Consider the following 14,045-nt stretch of genomic DNA (forward strand, 5'->3'; position numbering starts at 1 on the left):
ACAGCCACATTCTCCATAGCCACCAAATTTAGCATCTGGAATTTGCCTATCTTAGTGGGTTGCATGTTTTTTAATCAGAATAATATGTACACATAGTAGCAAAGGGCGTTGTTGCTGGAGGGCATACAGCAAAATGTTTTCCCATTCCCCCCATCCTGCCAATCCCACCTCGGGATTGTGAGCAGGTTCTGAAGCTTCAGGTGCAAGGCATTTTTTTTTAATGTGGTAATGGTATTTATTTGATTTATGTATGTATTTTTTTTACACTGAGGTCATAATAATTTATAACATTGTGACATTTCAGTTGTACATTAATGTTTGTCAAACACCATATAAGTGTGCCCCTTCACCCCTGTGCCCACCCCCACCCTTTTCCCCCCTGGTAACTACTAATCTGCCCTCTTTGTCCATGTGTTAGTTTATCTTCCGCGTGTAAGGGAAATCATACGGTGTTTGTCTTTGTGTGGCTTATTTCTCTTAACATACTACCATCAAGGTCCATCCCTGTGGCTGCGAATGGGATGGTTTTGTCTTTTTCATGGCTGAACAGTGTTCCATTTTATATATATACCACATCTTCTTTATCCAGTCCTCAGTAGGTGGGCACTGGGGTTGCTTCCACGTCTTGACCGTTGTGAATAATGCTGCAATGAGCATAGGGGGGCATGAGTCTCTTTGTATTGTTGATTTCAAGCTCTTTGGATAAATGCCCAGTAATGGGATACCAGGATTGTATGGTATTTCTACTTTCAGTTTTTTGAGGAGTCTCCATTCTGTTCTCCATAGTGGCTGCGCCAGTTTGCATTCCCACCAGCAGTGTGTGAGGGTTCCCTTTTCTCCACACCCTCTCCAACATTTGTTGTTTTTTGTCTTGTTGATTATAGCCTTTCTAACAGTGTGAGGTGATGTCTCATTGTAGTTTTGATTTGCATTTCCCTGATGATCAGTCATGTTAAACATCTGTTCATGTGCCTGCTGCCTATGTGTATATCTTTGGAAAAATGTCTGTCCATATCCTCTGCCCATGTTTTGATTGGGTTATTCATTTTTTTGTTGTTGAGTTGTGTGAGTTCTTTATATGTTTTGGAAATCAACCCTTTGTCGGATATATGATTTGCAAATATTTTCTCTCAGTTGGTGGGTTGTCTTTTCATTTTGTTCCTGGTTTCCTTTGGCAAGGCATTTTTATAACACCCGCACTTTGGAGAGTGCGTTTCTGGGTGGCTCTGGCATTCCTGGTGCTTGGCGAGGCGTTATGAACAGGGACTAGACCTTCATGCCTGCAGCACACCACAGGCCGGTGTGAGCCTCTGCTGCTGCGTTTGTGCTTGCTCTCTGTGTGAAGGTCATATGCAGGTCAGGCTGCTTGAGAGCTGCCTGTGCCCTTGAGCCAGGCGCCTGCCTCTGGCTCCAGAGGTGGGATCGAGGTGTCAGCACCATGCGGGCTCTCAAGGGTGCTTCTTCTTTCATCTGTGTGCACATCTCTGCAGTCTCCGGGCCAGGCCCCCCAGCCTAGCACCCCGTTCTGGGCCCTGGGGGGCCTCCTGAGGCCGTGGCCTGGGTGGGTGAGCTGCTGATGCCAGAGCTGTCCTGTGTCTGCAGTTCTTTGAGGGGAAGGAGCTCCGCCTGAAGCAGGAGTACTTTGTGGTGGCTGCCACCCTCCAGGACATCATTCGCCGCTTCAAGTCCTCCAAGTTCGGCTGCCGGGATCCAGTGAGAACTTGTTTCGAGACGTTCCCAGACAAGGTTCGTTTGTCCATGGGGCGTTGATGTTCTCAGGCTCGATTTCTTCCTCCAGGCCAGGGCGTGGGCGGGAAGGGGCTGGGGTGGGACAGCAGCACCCCCTAACCTCAGTCTACTTGTCGTCAGGGGTTGGGCCCCCTTCCTCCCCGATCAGGGCCACACTTAGGAGTCGAGGCAGCAAGGGACACTAAAATCTGCTGTGGGCAAAACCCGACGTGTGGCAGGCTGAGCTTAGTGATTTCTAAGCAAAGCCAGCATAACCGAGGTGAAAGGAAGACTGAGTCAGGAAGAGCTCTGTATCACCGAGGCCTCGGGGGCAGAAGGCCTGCAGCTCTTGGACTCCTGCTGCAGAGCACACTTGGCTGCAGAACCGGCCCACACCGTCCTCTTGGTCCCTCCTTGTGGCCCCCCAGGCCCTGCCCCTGCTCCTCGTCAGTTTTCACGCTAGGCCCAGCCCCGGTGTGGTGCTGTCTGCTTTCTGCTGACCGTCCTGTAGACCAGGCTTCCCGGGGTTGGGGGAGCCGCTGAGGACCCCAGTTCTGTGCACGCCAACCACCATGGCACCCACAAGGGCTAGGGGATTGAAGGGATTGCCATGTGTAAACTGCAGGTTGCCATCCAGCTGAACGACACCCACCCGGCCCTTGCCATCCCCGAGCTCATGCGCATCCTGGTGGACGTGGAGAAAGTGGACTGGGACAAGGTGAGCACTGAGGACAAGGGCATGGGGTATGGAGTCCCACAGACCTGGGCACATGAGGTGACAGTGCTCCCCTGACCTTCGAGCCTATCCCAGCAACAGTCACGAGTACTCAGCTAGTCCTAGAAGGCCTCCTGAGGGAGGCCTCTCCCCTGTGGCCTTGGGAGAACAGAGGGACATTGTTCCTGAAAAGACAGGGCCATGGGGAGGAGAAGGATGCTCCAGGAGTGGGTCTGGGTTTCTCCCAAGGGACCAGGACAAAGTGAGTGGGAGCAGTGGTGCAAGGACACAGAAGAGCAATTTTCTGGAAGAGAAGAAAAGATTCTGACACTTCTTTGAGCTTCTCGCATATTTTTTCTTATCTTAGAATTGTGGCTAAAAACCCAGGAGTGTTATGTTTAAAGAAACACACTGTTGGAGCCGGCCCTGTGGCCAAGTTGTTAAGTTCGTATAATCCGCTTCGCTGGCCTGGGGTTTCACCAGTTTGGATCCTGGGTGCGGACATGGCACCACTCGTCAGGCCACGCTAAGGCGACGTCCCACAACTAGAAGTTACTCACAACTAAAAATATACAACTGTATACTGGGGAGATTTGGGGAGAAAAAGAAGAAGAAAAAAAAAGATGGGCAACAGTTGTTAGCTCAAGTGCCAATCTTTAAAAAAAAAAAACACACAGTTTACGTATTTGTAGGTTTATTTTCCTGACTCGACTTACTTTGGTCCTAGATTCTTTAGTGGGATTTTCTTGATCCACTTTAGTTTAACTAAACCAACCCATAAAACCAGAAAGCAGTTTGACCCCATTTTATAGCACCCAGAGCCCTCTCTGGTTGTGGGGTGTACTTCTGGGTGGGGCTGGGCAGCCCCGACTCAGGTCCTGTCCGCTCCTGGCCAGCAGAGGGCAGGGCCACACTGTTTATCAGTGTTCTCCAGACGTGAATGTATAGTCAGTTTACTGGAAATAAAGCAGAAAACTGGTTGGTGCTCTGTTTTGTTTACTAATAAAAAATGGTTTAGGGGGCTGGCCCCGTGGCCGAGTGGTTAAGTTCACGTGCTCCGCTGCAGGCGGCCCAGTGTTTCATTGGTTCGAATCCTGGGCGCGGACATGGCACTGCTCATCAAACCACCCTGAGGCAGCGTCCCACATGCCACAACTAGAAGGACCCACAATGAAGAATATACAACTGTGTACTGGGGGGCTTTGGGGAGAAAAAGTAAAAAATAAAATCTTTAAAAAAAAATGGTTTACAAAAGAAAAAAATTGGGGTGATTCCCAGGTGGTAGGGTAAGCGTTATTCATTTATGTGTGTGTGCTGGGTCAGCATGTAAAATATACGTGGGTCATGTCAGGAAAGAGAAGGGTACAGGGCTCAGTTTTGGGTTTTGAGAAGGTTCTAGACAGGCACCAGAGAGCAGAGACTTGTGGCCAGCTGGGCCCGTTTCTGGGGGATGTGAAGTCTGCCTTTGATCCTAGACTTCCCCCTTGCCTAGGCATCTGGCAGAAGAGCTGCTTGTTTCTAAACAAAACACACTGGAATGTTCTAGGCCTGGGAAATCACAAAGAAGACCTGTGCGTACACCAACCACACTGTGCTGCCGGAGGCCTTGGAGCGCTGGCCTGTGTCCATGTTTGAGAAGCTGCTGCCGAGGCACCTGGACATCATCTATGCCATCAACCAGAGGCACCTGGATGTGAGCCCCGCCTGCCGGGACGGGGGTTGGCTGTGCCCGCGGTAACCACCCTCTCAGTGTGGTGGGGGTGCGGAGGTGGCGGGCTGCACCACACCAGTGGGCGCCCCCCCGTCGAATTGCCTGGCCTGGCAAAGCTGCTTTCCTTCCTGAATGGAATAGCCGCTGTCTAGCAGGGGACTTTGCGGTCTGGGGGCTGTCACTTGGCAGAGCTGCTGGCTAGTCCCCACGTCTAGTCCCCTGCTGTGTGTGTGGAAGTTGTGGGTTCAGATCTGAAAACGCTTCCACCTCGGGCAGAGTTTAGATGTGTCTGTTTCCAGAAGGCCAGAGGCCTTTGTCCTGAGACATCGTGGGTGATTTGAAAACAAAGCACCATTTGTCTTTCCCTGTTATCCGGAGAGAGGAGAAGGGTACAAGAACAGGGCAACTTAGAATCAAGTGTGGTTATAGTTCACTTTTTTAACCTTTTGGTGAAAAAGTAGCTGTTCTCACTGGTCAAAATGTTGTTAAGCCCCACTTTGGCCAACCGGGACAGCATTCCTGTCGTTTCCTGGTAATAAGTCCCGTGGCATGGCCCCAGCACCACTAGCCCTCCCGTCTGCCTCGACAACAGCTTCGCCGAGTCCTCCAGCCGGCCTGGCGCCCGGCTGAGGGGGTGTGGGACGAGCTGCCCTATATGCGTCCAGGGTGCTTGAGTGCAGGTCTGGGGTGCGGCAGCCCCGGGATTTTCTTGGACGGAGTAGAACTTCCGTCGGGGAGCCCCTGGAACCCCCTGCTCTCCTGCTCATGGTTCTCTGACTTGGAAACAGCACGTGGCCGCCCTCTTCCCTGGCGATGTGGACCGCCTGCGGAGGATGTCTGTCATCGAGGAGGGGGACTGCAAGCGGATTAACATGGCCCACCTGTGCGTGATCGGCACCCACGCTGTCAACGGCGTGGCAAGGATCCACTCGGAGATCGTGAAGCAGTCAGTGTGAGTGGGGCAGGCGTGGGCCTGAGCTGGGGCACACTGCCTTTGCGACCCCAGACCTGCCTTGAGGGACTGTCAACCCCCATATGCACAGTGGTTGAGGCACATTGTCCACGCTCCACAGCGTGACCCTGCTGCCCTCGTGGGCAGCGACTGAACTGCCCAGAGCACCCTGGTTGGTGGTCGGGGACATTGAGAGCTCTGCCTCACCAGGTGATGTTGGGGAGCCAAGCCGTCTTGTGCCCAGTGGCTCCTCCTGTTTCCTGTGTTCTTGGTCTGTGCAGGCAGAGGCTCTGCTCTGGGAGCCATCTGCTGCTGGCCAAGTGCCACTAGCACCCCACCTGGGGATGAGTGTCGCAGGCCTGGACAGGGTGGAGGTTAGGGCGTGATGGGCGGGGGCTCGTCATCGAGAGGGAGAAGGAATTCTTAGGTCAGATCTCGTGCTTCCCATCCCTCTCTTGGTGGGACATGGCCTCGGGGTTCCATCCTTCCCGCTGCACACCAGAGTTGAGCACATCCTGCAAGTGCTGGGTGGCCCCTAGAGCAGGTCTGTCCCTGTGGAGCCTTGTGTGTTCCCAGTGCCGGCCCGAGGGGTTCGTATGGGACGCTCTTTAATCCCCACAGTGACCTTCTCAGTGGGGTGTGCCCCATTTTACAGATGAGGACAATGACCTCTGGTATCTCGAGCTCTAAAGCCTGTGCACTCTCCACTGTTAGGACCATCCTGGAAAACGGCCAGGCTCCACCCCTGTGCGGTCATGGCTAGCCCCTCACCGCATGGCCAGGCGTGAAGGGCTTTGAAAAGCGCGTGCCGCATGCCACTCCTCTCAGAGCATGCCGGAATGAAAACCTGAGCTGCAGGATCTTCCAGGGGATTTCCTTAAAAGGTCCTCATGTTCTCTTGCTCATCTTGTTCAAAACACAGAATTTATGACTATTGCCTGTTTTCTCTGTTTTTAGCTTTAAGGATTTTTACGAGCTAGAGCCAGAGAAGTTCCAGAACAAGACGAACGGCATCACGCCGCGGCGGTGGCTGCTCCTGTGCAACCCAGGCCTGGCTGACACCATCGTGGAGGTGAGCCGGCTGCCTCTGAGTCCACAGGGAGCGCTGCCTGCTCGCCTGCTGCTGTCAGGCCCGTTGCCAGTGGGCACTGAGCGGCAGCGATCTGCTCCTTTGTGTGTGGGCCAGCAGTGGCTCCTGGACGGGATGGGGTGGGGTTTAGCTGCTGTCCCCAGTCAGGGGAGCACTGGTCTGGGCTGGGCAGTTGGTCTGTGGCCGGGCGGCAGGAGTTGAGAAGTGAGGTCCTGGGCTTTGGGAGGGTGTGAGTTGGGGCTGCCCAGCCTGAAGGGGTTTTGTGAGCCAGAGATGAGGTAGTTATTGACTTGTTCCTGTGCTGACTCAGGAAGGAAAGGCGCAAGTGTTCTTAGATGCCAGGCAGTGTGCGACTCGAGGATGCCGCAGGCGGTTGTGGAGGCAGGGCCTGCGTGGGGACACTGCTCGTCTTGGGCTGTGTGTGTCAGGGAGGGTGTCCCTGAGAAGGGGACAGTGGAGCGCCATCTAAAGAGCTAACAGAAAGTAGCTGGAGCAGTGTGCCAGGCGTCGCAAGTCTCTGCTCCAAGGCCCTGTGCCGGGAATGCTGGCCCACCCAGGGCCTGGAACACCAGTGCAGCCCCTGCGCTGGGTGAGGCAGGCAGAGTGAAGACAGGCCATGAAGATGGCCAAGGTATTTGGAGGCCGGGAGTTTTCCTCTTGACCTTAAATTAGGAACAGAGAGACTTAAGCAGGGCCTGCCTGACGAGATGCTCACTGGGAATTGAGCCCCCTGCCGTGGTGTGGAGAAGAGAGGGCGAGCTCCCAGGTCAGGGCGGGAGGCACGGGGAGGCCTCCATTAGTTCGTGGTGCGGTGGGTGCAGGCCTTGGGGATGGGCCGGAGACAGGGCTCAGGCAGCAAGGAGCTGCTGGGCCATGGTGGGCCCCCAGATTTTGGGCCTGTGTTAGGGGCAAGGGAGGTTTGTGCGTTTGTTGTGGTCATTTGGGCTTGACGGGGCTTGACGGGGCTGGACGTGCTGGCAGAGCAGTCGGGAGCGTGCCCAGGTCTGCTGAGGACACAGGGCAGGGCTGTCCGTGTGGTTGAGGCCACAGGTGTGGGGTGTTGGCTGAGAGTGGGGTGTTGTGAGAGAGAAGCAGGCCACGGCCAGGCCCAGGGGACGGAAAGACCCCAGAGGGAAGCAGAGGCGTGGATGACAAAACGGGAGGAGGGCCGTCTTCAGGAGGAGCAGAGAACTATGTGTCCCTTTCCAATTCCTCAGAAAATTGGGGAGGGTTTCCTGACCGACCTGAGCCAGCTAAAGAAGCTGCTGCCGTTGGCCAGTGACGAGGCACTCATCAGGGATGTGGCCAAGGTCAAGCAGGTAGGCCCGCGTGGATGAGGTCCTCCCACCCCGCTCGGCTCTTGAGCAGGTGGGCGAGTGCAGACCCAGGGTCGCACTGAGCAGCCCTCACCCGGTTCTGAAGGGAGGCTGGTGCATAGGGACGTGCTTGCGGCCGCCTCAGATCTTTGCACCTCTGCACCCGTGTGCCGCGCAGCCGCCCGGGAACCTCTCCTGCTGCACTGGCCTCACAGCCAGGCCGGCCACAGCAGCGGAAACCTTCCAGAGCACACGGGCGATGGCTGGCCAACGCGGACTGGTCCGGAGATGCCAGTGCTCCCACTTGCCTCCGCTGTGCCTGCCATGGTCTGAGCGGCCCGCAGTGCTCCTTCGTGTTGGAGTCTTACCTCCTCCTACTCTCGCAGCTGCGCCCCGCTGTCTTCTTTAGCCACCCTTACTGTTTCCTTGCCTCTGCTTCTCTCCAGGTTTGCTTTTTGTCTGGCTTCCTGCTCACTTCTGCCACCCCTGGTGCGTACCTGCTTCCAGGGTCACGCTTACCCAGGCCTGCCTGGGTGGGAAGCCGGAACGCTAGTCGAGCCTCAGGGAACTCGTATGGTTCATTCCTGTGAACCGTCCACCTGTCCTTTCCTTCCTTCTCCCCAGGAAAACAAGCTCAAGTTCTCTGCCTTCCTGGAGAAGGAGTACAAGGTGAAGATCAACCCCTCCTCCATGTTCGATGTGCATGTGAAGAGGATCCATGAGTACAAGCGGCAGCTGCTGAACTGCCTGCACGTGGTCACCCTGTACAACCGTGAGTGCCCCCGGGCCTCTGCCCAGTTACCTCTGCGTCCTTGACTAGCCTTCTTTCCCTGGGACCCCGCAGCTCGCTCTCGCCAGCTCGCCCTGAGACCCAGGCTTTTTTCCTCCTGGGGTGGGGGCGGGAGTGGGGGGGTGACATTGCACGTTGATTTTAAGCACCAGCCTTATGTTCTGTGTGTGCTCAGTGCCAGAGTGGTTCCAAAGGAGTGAGAGGCGAGCTGTGCCTCCAGTCTGGTCGGGACCCAGCCTGAGCTGTGGAGGCAGCTGGACAGCTGACGCCTCCGAGGGGCCACGGGCCGCGGGACCCCAGCTGGGGTCTGGGCAGTCCGCGGGCCTTGGTGGCTGGGGGCTTCATGGGACTTGAAAGCTGGGTTTCTGTTTAGTTCTTATTTTAAATTTAGTTGTCACCTGTATTAGACTCGTCTTGAGTTATTTGGAAAGATTTTACTACTAGAGGCATTTAAAGTACACCTATAAAAGTAAAATAGTGTATATCAAATTTATACGTGTACCTTAAATTGTTTAAGCAGCATTTAATTATGAGAGCAAACAGGAATCTAAGATCTCCTCAAAGTCTACGTGATGATTTTCTACATTTATAAATAAGATAATAAAACCTTACGAAAAGTTTGGTTTTGAAAATTTTGTAATGTAATAAAGTGAACATTAATTTTGAAAAGCAGAGAAACCACACATGCTGTTTTCAAGATGCAGAGCGCCTTGCAAGATCATCAGGTCTCCTGTTCCAGCAAGTGGGCCGGTCAGGGGCCGGATCCGGTCACCGTGAGACACTTAGGAGCAGAGTAGATGACGTTTGCAGTCGAAGGCCCCGGTGGGGACCCCCTGTGCGCGCCAGGGAGTTGCTTCATGGTGCTTCCCTGGCCAGAAGCTGGTTCACGGCAACCTCGTTTGGTTTTCTTTGCTATGTCTTTCATTTCCACTTGTGGTTTTCTGCATTTTATTTGTCATTTCCCCTGAGTCCCCTGCTTGAACGGGCCTGTTGGTCCCCAGTTTAGGAGCAGATTGAAGTCAGGGGTGCCAGGCCCTCCCTCCCACTCTGGCCCCATCTGCAGTTGTTCGTCTCATCTGTGTGCCTTTGTGCTTTGCACACGTGACACGTCTGCTGGGCCCGCTGGCTGTAATGACACCCTGGGACTCCTGGCTGTCCCAAGGCCATTGGGGCCCATGCTCATTTCTGCTCCTTCATCTCCGCCTGCCTCTGTGTGCACAGGTTGCTCCGTGGTCAGAGCAGACAGCGTGGACGCCCTGCTCTGCCGCCTTGCCCCCGACTTGAGTTGTGTCAGGCTGCGGATGAGCACGTTCCATGCGCCCACAGCCCTTTTGCAGAGCCAGCCGTCTGCCCCGATTTCCCTCTAGTTCACAACTGCTCTTGTGACCTGCACTCCCAAGGTCTTGCTTGTTCAGAACAGTCTGTGGCCTTTCAACATGAAGGACAGTTTGAAGGTGACATCCTCGGCTTCGCTGTCTTTCCTTGAGTGTCTTTTAGGTCCTTGCGCTGCGCTGTCTGGAGGGTGGGCTGTTGGCGGGTCTTGGTCCTGTGAGTGAGCTGTTCCCGCTGCCGGTGCTCATTTCACTTGGCTGTGTCTTGATGCTGACTGTCGTGGTCAGTTTTCCCTGACGCCCAGGATGCTTTTTGAAAGTGTCGACTGATAACTTATGTTATTTCTGGGGAGTTTTCTTGAAATCCATTTGAACGCTTGTTTGGTGCCGTTGTTCTGGTTTTCTCCTGGGCCTCCAGCAGGGAGTGTGGTCTCTCCTGCCTGTCTTCTTCGAGTCTGTCGGTTTCTCTCTGAGCACTTCCACAGCTGTTTCCCTCTTCCATGATGATGTCTGCTTTTCTCATTTCCATCCTCTGTGCGTCTGCGGTGCCTTCTGAGAGGCTCCTGGCTCCCAAAACCAGGCTGTGCATGTGCCTGGCAGTTGTGCCCTCTTGCTCTTGTGTTCTGCCAGTCCTACTTTCACGGGCTCCCGTGTGCTGCCTTCTCTCCCCGAGGGCTTGTGTTTCGGCCCCGTGGTTTCGGCATCCAAGCTGACGGTCGTCTCAGGTTGGAGATTCTCTCAGGGAGGTTGGTTCCACTTTTCCTTGTCTGTTGCGAAGCCATGTTTGTCGTTTGTATCTAAGTGAGCCACACTGCCCAGCGCTACCAGTCAGGGCTTCGTGGTGCTCCAGGGCAGCTGCGGGCTTCCCCAGAGGGTGCAGCTCCCTGTGGCCCCATCTCCTTTGTCTCCCAGTCCAGGCTGGCTCAGGAGCACCCCCCACTGCCCTGGCCCCCCTGGTGTCTGCCCTGTGGGCCTCTGTCCACCAGGATGCAGACTCACTTCCTGAGGTTTCCCTGTGGGAGAGGTGCTGACAGATCTGCCTGCCTGGGCCCCCAGAGCTCCTTCCCTGGCCCCCGGGACCTGAGCCCTGCTGACAGCCCCCTCTGGGGCTGCCGGGCCCCAGGACCCCTGCACTTGCAGCCCTGCCCCACCCCGTTGCCTGGGAACCTGCTCAGGATCTGGAGGCTGTGTGTTTTTTCCCTTTCCTAGTTTTGGTGAAAAGTAGTTTGTGTTTTTATTTTTTCCTCTTCTCCATGTCATTCTGTGTGATTTTTGGAAGCAGGAAGATTGAGAACTAAAGGACAGCCATGTTGCTACTAGAACGTGAAGTTAGATTTTCAAGATCAGCCACAACTCTTTACTGCTTGTGGCTGATCCCCGGCTCTGGTGAATGCTGTGTGGGGTCTCCTCTCATCCCCTCTGTGTAGACAAGCCCCCCAACACACACACTGAAATTGAAAACCCGTGCCCCGGCGAGGACACTCGCAGTTTGCTGGGCTGAGGGTGAGTGGCCGTTCCAGTCTGCCCCGTGCCTGCCCCATGCTGGAGAGCTTCAGGACGGGCTTCTCCCCTCTGCAGCACGGCAAGGGGGTGGGGGACTTGGGGGTCTCACCTGATTCCCCTCGAGGGCTGACAGTGCTGTTACCAGGATCCCAGGGTCACCTCTTTTTTGAGTGCCCATCACATGCAAGGACCCCAAGTCCTGGTGATGAGACCCAAACCAAGCTCTTGTGTTGGGCTGTTCTGGAAACAGAGGTGCAGCTTTCCCTCTCAGTCTTCTGGAAGAGTGTGCTCCTGGCTGGCCCTCCTCCCCACCTGGCACCAGTGCAGGATCTGGGCCCTTCCCGTTCTGTGGTTGGGAGTTCCTGGCAGGTGCTTGGGGGCCCAGTGGCCATGCCCAACCCCCTGTGTCGGGGTTGACTTTTGAGGACTCTAATCACTGTCGTGTCCCCGGGCAGGGGCATGTCTGGCTCCAGTTGCCTCACCTGAATCTCTTGTTTGTCCTGCAGGAATAAAGAAGGACCCGGCCAGGCCCTTTGTGCCCAGGACTGTCATGATTGGGGGCAAGGTGAGGTGGCATCCTCTTTGCTCCCTGCTTGATATTTGGTCAGAATGCACAGACTGCCATGCTGTCCAGCAGTGCCACTGTGTCCCACTTTGGGTGCCAGCTGCCCAGTGGGCTGGTTGCTGCGGGTGGCTCAGAGCTGACGTGCACACAGAGTGCTCGAGGTCCCTTTGCCCCTAGGCTTACTTCTGGGCTGGGTTGTTTCACTCTCCATCAGCTCAGCAATAAGAGGGAGCTGGATGGGACCCCTGCCTGCCCAGCACGTGCAGTAGAGGTCCCTAGCCCCAAGGGCAGTCCACAGCGGGCTTGCTGGGCCCTCCATCCAATGGGCCAGCGCCCCTTCTCTGCATGACCACTGCCCTTCTGCACCTGTTCCCAGCCCTCTGGCCCCAGCACACTGCCCGCTCTCACTCCCCTGCGCTCATGTGCTGAGTGGACGCGGGGTGCTGGCTGCTTCATCACCCAGACGTGCACCTGCTCTGAGCTCAGCATTAGTTCATTTTATTTGTTATGGCGCATGCTTTTCGACATGCCATTGTGGAGTCCCAGCGTATTGCCATTAGGCATTGGCGGGTCCCATCATTGCACTGTGTGCCCTAGGGCTGGTGTCCCCACCCTCGGCTGCTTTTGCCCAGGAGCCTGGGCATCATCAGAGAACGTGAGGACTCTGGGGCACAGCTTCTTAATGGGGGCCATGGGGCAGGGCCCGGGCACTGTCCTCTCCTCCTCCTTGAGCATGTGCAAAGGTGGACAGAAGGTCTACGCACCTCCCTCCCAGCTCACGCCCACCTCCTCTGACCTCTGCCCACTCCTCCACCTCCTGCTGTTTCTGAAGCAGGTCCTAGACAGCACGCCCTTTTATCGGTCAGCATTAAAAATTCTATTTTATTTTATTGAGGTCATAATAGTTTATAACATTGTGAAATTTCAGTTGTACATTATTTGTGAGTCATCATATAAATGCACCCCTTCACCCCTTGTGCTCACCACCCCCAACCCCCTTCCTCTCTTGTAACCACTAAACTGTTCTCTTTGTCCGTGTGTTAGTTTACCTTCCATAAATGAGTGAAATCATATGGTGTTTGTCTTTGGCTTATTTTGCTTAACATAATACCCTTAAGGTCCATCCATGTTATTGCAAATGGGACAATTTTGTCTTTTTTATGGCTGAGTAGTGTTCCATTGTATATATATACCACATCTTCTTTATCCAGTCATCAGTTGATGGGCACTTGGGTTGCTTCCATGTCTTGGCTATTGTGAATAATGCCGCAGTGAACACAGGAGTGCATAAGTCTCTTTGAGTTGCTGATTTCAAGTTCTTTGGATAAATACCCAGTAGTGGGATAGCAGGATTGTATGGTATTTCTGTTTTTAATTTTTTGGAGAAATCTCCATACTGTTTTCCATAGTGACTGCACCAGTTTGCGTTCCCACCAGCAGTGTGTGAGGATTTCCTTTTCTCCACGTCCTTTCCAACATTTGTTATTTTTTGTCTTAGTGATTATAGCCATTCTAACGGGTGTGAGGTGGTATCTTAGTGTAGTTTTGATTTGCATTTCCCTGATGATTGCTTAGTGATGTTTCAAGCAGTTTTTAAAATGTTAATTTTTAAAAATGTTAAGCTTAGAGAAAATTGGGAAGAATTGGAGAACATCCATAAACCTCTTCTGCAGACTTTGCTGGGCCGTTTCAGAGTAGATCACAGACATTGTAACACTTCACCCCTGCAGATGTCACATGTCTTCACAGTGACGTTTTCCTCCAAAACCACAGCAGACAGTCTTGCCCGCCACCGCACAGTGCCATCGTCACGCCTGGACGCTGACGTTCCAGACGCCTCGAGCAGCTCGTTTGAGTCAGGGCCCCAGTGCAGGCCCAGCATGACGCCTACTTACTGTCTCTTAAATCCCTTCATCTGTAGGCTTTTCTCCACATCTCCCTGTTTTTTCCTTGCAATTTATTTGTTTTAGAAATTGGGTGTGTCTTCCCCAGGCTGGCCTTTTCTGACTGCATCCCTCGGGTATGTTTCAGAATGTTCCTCATTTCCCTGTATTTCTTGTAAGTTGGTAGTCAGTTCTAAAAGTCCTGTTCCTTCTGTCTCTTCATTTCTGAAAAACTGACTAGAATCAGAAAACAACCTTGAGGCTGACAGACCCGCACCCGGGTGACGTGGCTGTCAGGAGACCTGCTCTGTTGGAGACAAGGGAGGGCGTGTGGGCGTCACAGCCGGTGGGGGTGGTGCAGGTGGTTTTGTCTCGAGTTGGTCTGCCAGATGGCATGCGGGGACGCAGGGCTGCCGCAGCCTTGGTCCCTCTGAGGGATGGAGAGCCAACTTTCCCCAACC

The 14,045-nt window shown here is 54.3% G+C and overlaps 1 protein-coding gene across 3 annotated transcripts in view; it reads left to right on the forward strand.

Moving 5' to 3' along the window:
* PYGB (glycogen phosphorylase B) overlaps nucleotides 1–14,045 on the forward strand; it is a 57,536-nt gene that overhangs the window by 35,130 nt on the left and 8,361 nt on the right. For all 3 annotated transcript variants that reach the window (XM_070588938.1, XM_070588939.1, XM_008507122.2), the window contains 8 exons: nucleotides 1,603–1,746; nucleotides 2,354–2,446; nucleotides 3,990–4,136; nucleotides 4,943–5,106; nucleotides 6,064–6,178; nucleotides 7,414–7,515; nucleotides 8,137–8,284; nucleotides 11,643–11,701. In XM_070588938.1, the coding sequence (XP_070445039.1) occupies nucleotides 1,603–1,746; nucleotides 2,354–2,446; nucleotides 3,990–4,136; nucleotides 4,943–5,106; nucleotides 6,064–6,178; nucleotides 7,414–7,515; nucleotides 8,137–8,284; nucleotides 11,643–11,701 (972 nt within the window). The remainder of the gene's footprint in view (nucleotides 1–1,602; nucleotides 1,747–2,353; nucleotides 2,447–3,989; nucleotides 4,137–4,942; nucleotides 5,107–6,063; nucleotides 6,179–7,413; nucleotides 7,516–8,136; nucleotides 8,285–11,642; nucleotides 11,702–14,045) is intronic.

Source organism: Equus przewalskii, chromosome 21, assembly GCF_037783145.1.
Source record: "Equus przewalskii isolate Varuska chromosome 21, EquPr2, whole genome shotgun sequence".
NCBI classification, from domain to species: Eukaryota; Metazoa; Chordata; class Mammalia; order Perissodactyla; family Equidae; genus Equus; species Equus przewalskii.